Consider the following 6111-nt stretch of genomic DNA (forward strand, 5'->3'; position numbering starts at 1 on the left):
GTTACAAACTCGCTCTCTGGTCCACGATGACAAATACTGTACTGTGTGCACATCATAACCATTATGTCGTATGACATGAGCAATCACAGTCTCCTGACCGTGATTGTTCTCAGCAAATGTTATCTACAGAAGTGGTTTGCCATCGCCTTCTTCTGGGTATTGTCTTTACATGATGGTAGGGAAGGATTCTCAATATTCCTGGATTTCAGTGCTTTAAAAGGGATAGAGAGGGGGGAAAGGGGAGGAGGGGTGTCATTACTGGTCAGGGATACTATTACAGCTACAGAAAGGGTGTGTAATGTAGCAGGATCCTCTTTTGAGTCAGTATAGAAATATAGAAACATAGAAAATAGGTGCAGGAGTAGGCCATTCGGCCCTTCGAGCCTGCACGGCCATTTATTATGATCATGGCTGATCATCCAACTCAGAACCCCGCCCCAGCCTTCCCTCCATACCCCCTGACCCCCGTAGCCACAAGGGCCATATCTAACTCCCTCTTAAATATAGCCAATGAACTGGCCTCAACTGTTTCCTGTGGCAGAGAATTCCACAGATTCACCACTCTCTGTGTGAAGAAGTTTTTCCTAATCTCGGTACTAAAAGGCTTCCCCTCTATCCTCAAACTGTGGCCCCTCGTTCTGGACTTCCCCAACATTGGGAACAATCTTCCTGCATCTAGCCTGTCCAATCCCTTTAGGATTTTATACGTTTCATTCAGATCCCCCCTCAATCTTCTAAATTCCAACGAGTACAAGCCCAGTTCATCCAGTCTTTCTTCATATGAAAGTCCTGCCATCCCAGGAATCAATCTGGTGAACCTTCTTTGTACTCCCTCTATGGCAAGGATGTCTTTCCTCAGATTAGGGGACCAAAACTGCACACAATACTCCAGGTGTGGTCTCACCAAGGCCTTGTACAACTGCAGTAGTACCTCCATGCTCCTGTACTCGAATCCCCTCGCTATAAATGCCAGCATACCATTCGCCTTTTTCACCGCCTGCTGTACCTGCATGCCCACTTTCAATGACTGGTGTATAATGACACCCAGGCCTCGTTGCACCTCCCTTTTTCCTAATCGGCCACCATTCAGATAATAATCTGTTTTCCTATTTTTGCCACCAAAGTGGATAACTTCACATTTATCCACATTAAATTGCATCTGCCATGAATTTGCACACTCACCCAACCTATCCAAGTCACCCTGCATCCTCTTAGCATCCTCCTCACAGCTAACACTGCCACCCAGCTTCGTGTCATCCGCAAACTTGGAGATGCTGCATTTAATTCCCTCATCCAAGTCATTAATATATATTGTAAACAACTGGGGTCCCAGCACTGAGCCTTGCGGTACCCCACTAGTCACCACCTGTCATTCTGAAAAAGTCCCGTTTATTCCCACTCTTTGTTTCCTGTCTGCTAACCAACTCTCCACCCACACCAATACCATGTGCTTTAAGTTTGCACACTAATCTCCTGTGTGGGACCTTGTCAAAAGCCTTCTGAAAATCCAAATATACCACATCCACTGGTTCTTCCCTATCCACTCTACTAGTTACATCCTCAAAAAATTCTATGAGATTCGTCAGACATGATTTTCCTTTCACAAATCCATGCTGACTTTGTCCGATCATTTCACCGCTTTCCAAATGTGCTGTTATCACATCCTTGATAACTGACTCCAGCAGTTTCCCCACCACCGACGTTAGGCTAACCGGTCTATTATTCCCCGGTTTCTCTCTCCCTCCTTTTTTAAAAAGTGGAGTTACATTAGCCACCCTCCAATCCTCAGGAACTAGTCCAGAATCTAACGAGTTTTGAAAAATTATCACTAATGCATCCACTATTTCTTGGGCTACTTCCTTAAGCACCCTGGGATGCAGACCATCTGGCCCTGGGGATTTATCTGCCTTCAATCCCTTCAATTTACCTAACACCACTTCCCTACTAACATGTATTTCCCTCAGTTCCTCCATCTCACTGGACCCTCTGTCCCCTACTATTTCTGGAAGATTATTTATGTCCTCCTTAGTGAAGACAGAACCAAAGTAATTATTCAATTGGTCTGCCATGTCCTTGCTCCCCATAATCAATTCACCTGTTTCTGTCTGCAGGGGACCTACATTTGTCTTTACCAGTCTTTTCCTTTTTACATATCTATAAAAGCTTTTACAGTCTGTTTTTATGTTTCCTGCCAGTTTTCTCTCATAATCTTTTTTCCCCTTCCTAATTAAGCCCTTTGTCCTCCTCTGCTGAACTCTGAATTTCTCCCAGTCCTCAGGTGATCCACTTTCTCTGGCTAATTTGTATGCTTCTTCTTTGGAATTGATACTATCCCTAATTTCTCTTGTCAGCCACGGGTGCACTACCTTCCTTGATTTAATCTTTTGCCAAACTGGGATGAACAATTGTTGTAGTTCATCCATGCAACCTTTAAATGCTTGCCATTGCATATCCACCATCAATCCTTTAAGTGTCATTTGCCAGTCTATCTTAGCTAATTCACGTCTCATACCTTCAAAGTTACCCCTCTTTAAGTTCAGAACCTTTGTTTCTGAATTAACTATGTCACTCTCCATCTTAATGAAGAATTCCACCATATTATGGTCACTCTTACCCAAGGGGCCTCTCACGACAAGATTGCTAATTAACCCTTCCTCATTGCTCAAAACCCAGTCCAGAATAGCCTGCTCTCTAGTCGGTTCCTCGACATGTTCGTTCAAAAAACCATCCTGCATACATTCCAAGAAATCCTCTTCTTCAGCACCTTTACCAATTTGGTTCACCCAATCTACATGTAGATTGAAGTCACCCATTATAACTGCTGTTCCTTTATTGCACACATTTCTAATTTCCTGTTTAATACCATCTCCGACCTCACTACTACTGTTAGGTGGCCTGTACACAACTCCCACGAGCGTCTTCTGCCCCTTATTGTTACGCAGCTCTACCCATATCGATTCCACATCTTCCCGGCTTATGTCCTTCCTTTCTATTGCGTTAATCTCTTCTTTAACCAGCAACACCACCCCACCTCCCCTTCCTTCATGTCTATCCCTCCTGAATATTGAATATCCCTGAACGTTGAGCTCCCATCCCTGGTCACCCTGGAGCCATGTCTCTGTGATCCCAACTATATCATAATCATTAATAACAATCTGCACTTTCAATTCATCCACCTTATTACGAATGCTCCTTGCATTGACACACAAAGCCTTCAGGCGCTCTTTTACAACTCTCTTAGCCCTTATACAATTATGCTGAAAAGTGGCCCTTTTTAATGCTTGCCCTGGATTTGTCGGCCTGCCACTTTTACTTTTCTTCATAGTACTTTTTGTTTCTACCCTCACTTTACACCCCTCTGTCTCTCTGCACTGGTTCGCTTCCCCCTGTAATGAACTAACCTCCTCACGCCTAGCCTCTTTAATTTGATTCCCACCCCCCAACCATTCTAGTTTAAAGTCACCTCAGTAGCCCCCGCTAATCTCCCTGCCAGGATATTGGTCCCCCTAGGATTCAAGTGCAACCCGTCCTTTTTGTACAAGTCACGCCTGCGCCAAAAGAGGTCCCAATGATCCAAAAACTTGAATCCCTGCCCCCTGCTCCAATCCCTCAGCCACGCATTTATCCTCCACCTCATCGCATTCCTACTCTCACTGTCGCGTGGCACAGGCAGTAATCCCGAGATTACTACCTTTGCGGTATGGGTAGAAGTCAGGAACAGGAAGGGAGCAGTTACTCTATTGGGAGTATTCTATAGGCATCCTGGTATCAGCAGAAATACCGAGGAGCAGATTGGGAGGCAGATTTTGGAAAGGTGCAAAGATAACAGGGTTGTTGTCATGGGTGACTTTAACTTCCCCAATATTGATTGGCACCTGATTAGTTCCAATGGGTTAGACGGGGCAGAGATTGTTAAGTATGTCCAGCATGGATTCCTGTCACAATATGTTGACAGGCCGACTAGGGGGAATGCCATACTAGATCTAGTATTAGGTAACGAACCAGGTCAGTCACAGGTCTCTCAGTGGGTGAGCATCTGGAGGACAGTGACCACCGCTCCCTGGCCTTTGACATTATCATGGAAAAGGATAGAATCAGAGAGGACAGGAAAAATTTTAATTGGGGAAGGGCAAATTATGAGGCTATAAGGCTAGAACTTGCGGGTGTGAATTGGGATGATGTTTTTGCAGGGAAATGTATTATGGAGATGTGGTCAATGTTTAGGGATCTCTTGCTGGGTGTTAGGGATAAATTTGTCCCGGTGAGGAAGATAAAGAATGATCGGCTGAAGGAACCATGGGTGACAAGTGAGGTGGAAAATCTAGTCAGATGGAAGAAGGCAGCATACATGGTCTAGGAAGCAAGGATCAGATGGGTCTATTGAGGAATATAGGGTAGCAAGAAAGGAGCTTAAGAAGGGGCTGAGGAGAGCAAGAAGGGAACATGAGAAGGCCTTGGCGAGTAGGGTAAAGGAAAACCCAGGCATTCTTCAATTATGTGAAGAACAAAATGATGACAGGAATGAAGGTAGGAGCGATTAGAGATAAAGGTGGGAAGATGTGCCTGGAGGTTGTGGAAGTGAGCGAGGTCCTCAATGAATACTTCTCTTCGGTAATCACCAATGAGAGGGAACTTGATGAAGGTGGGGACAATATGAGTTGCCTCACAGGTAGATAGGGTAGTTAAGAAAGCTTATGGGCTATTAGCTTTCATAAGTCGAGGGACAGAGTTTAAGAGTTGCGAGGTAATGATGCAGCTCTATAAAACTCTGGTTAGGCCACACTTGGAGTACCGTGTCCAGTTCTGGTCGCCTCACTTTAGGAAGGATGTGGAAGCATTGGAAAGGGTACAGAGGAGATTTAACAGGATGGGGCCTGGTTTAGGGAGTATGGATTATGATCAGAGATTAAGGGAGATAGGGCTTTACTCTTTGCAGAGAAGGAGGATGACAGGAGACATGATAGAGGTATACAAGATATTAAGAGGAATAGATAGAGTGGATAGCCAGCGCCTCTTCCCCAGGGCACCACTGCTCAGTACAAGAGGACATGGTTTTAAGGTAAGGGGTGTGAAGTTCAAGGGGGATATTAGAGGAAGGTCTTTTTATTCAGAGAGTGGTTGGTGTGTGGAATGCACTGCTTGAGTCAGTAATGAAGGCAGATACACTGGTGAAACTTAAGAGAGTGCTGGACAGGTATATGGAGGAATTTAAGGTGGTGGGGTTATATGGGAGGCAGGGTTTAAGGGTCGGCACAACATTGTGGGCCGAAGGGCCTGTACTGTGCTGTACTATTCTATGTTCTATGGTTAACCCGCCCCCCCCCCCCCCCCACCAAACCATCGTCAATACTCCTCAGAGATTGTCTGCCTGGCGTCAGTGGTTATATCACCAGGACTTTTGATCTGCACTTGCTGCTCATATGGCCACCCACCAGCTGCCCCCATGGCTTCGCGTGACCCTGATCAGTTGGGGGGGAGGGGTCTAACCAGGTGCTACACCTTGCCCAAGGCTGACATGCAGGCTAGTGGAGGGAAGGAATGCCATGTAACTACAGCATCAACATCATGAAATTTAAAAGCTGAGTGGAGTTTCACAATGTTGCAGGTTCTGGGGGTGGGGGCGGAATGGGAGCTTCTCATTGGCTCTTCCGTGGGTCAATTACCTGGTACCGCTTTAGTGACATGGCTTTATCCCGTGACACGAAATTGTCCGACCAGTACAATGTCCATTGCTCCTCTTCGCCGACCTCTTTCAACCCAAGGAGTGCGGCTGCACGGCGAACTGCGAAAGAAACAATGCCAGTTCAGTCTGTGATTGTAGACTGGAGACCAATAGATTGCCGCTGTCGCAGGAGGGAAGAAGGAAGGAAGGTGGGGGACTGGAGAATGGAGAAACACCAGAGCAACAAATGCAGGAATGGGGAGGGTCTTCATAAACACGAGAGGCTCTGCAGAAGCTGGAAACCCAGAACAACACATGCAAACTGTCGGAGGAACACAGCAGGTCAGGCAGCATCGAAGGTATTGAATAAACAGTCGACGTTTCAAGCCGAGAACCCTTTTCCGTCCTCATGTAGGGTGCAGGTGAATCCGAGAGATTCTTACTCTCCA

At 46.0% G+C, this 6111-nt stretch overlaps 1 protein-coding gene across 1 annotated transcript in view; it reads right to left on the minus strand.

The window, feature by feature from the left end:
* LOC140193128 (tubulin polyglutamylase ttll6-like) overlaps nucleotides 1-5768 on the minus strand; it is a 51583-nt gene extending 45815 nt beyond the window's left edge. Inside the window, exon 1 of the mRNA XM_072250542.1 lies at nucleotides 5664-5768. Coding sequence (XP_072106643.1) covers nucleotides 5664-5684 — 21 coding nt within the window. The 5' untranslated portion in view covers nucleotides 5685-5768. The remainder of the gene's footprint in view (nucleotides 1-5663) is intronic.
* Nucleotides 5769-6111: the final 343 nt, after the last annotated feature.

The sequence above is a fragment of the Mobula birostris genome, unplaced genomic scaffold (genome assembly GCF_030028105.1).
Source record: "Mobula birostris isolate sMobBir1 unplaced genomic scaffold, sMobBir1.hap1 scaffold_392, whole genome shotgun sequence".
NCBI classification, from domain to species: Eukaryota; Metazoa; Chordata; class Chondrichthyes; order Myliobatiformes; family Myliobatidae; genus Mobula; species Mobula birostris.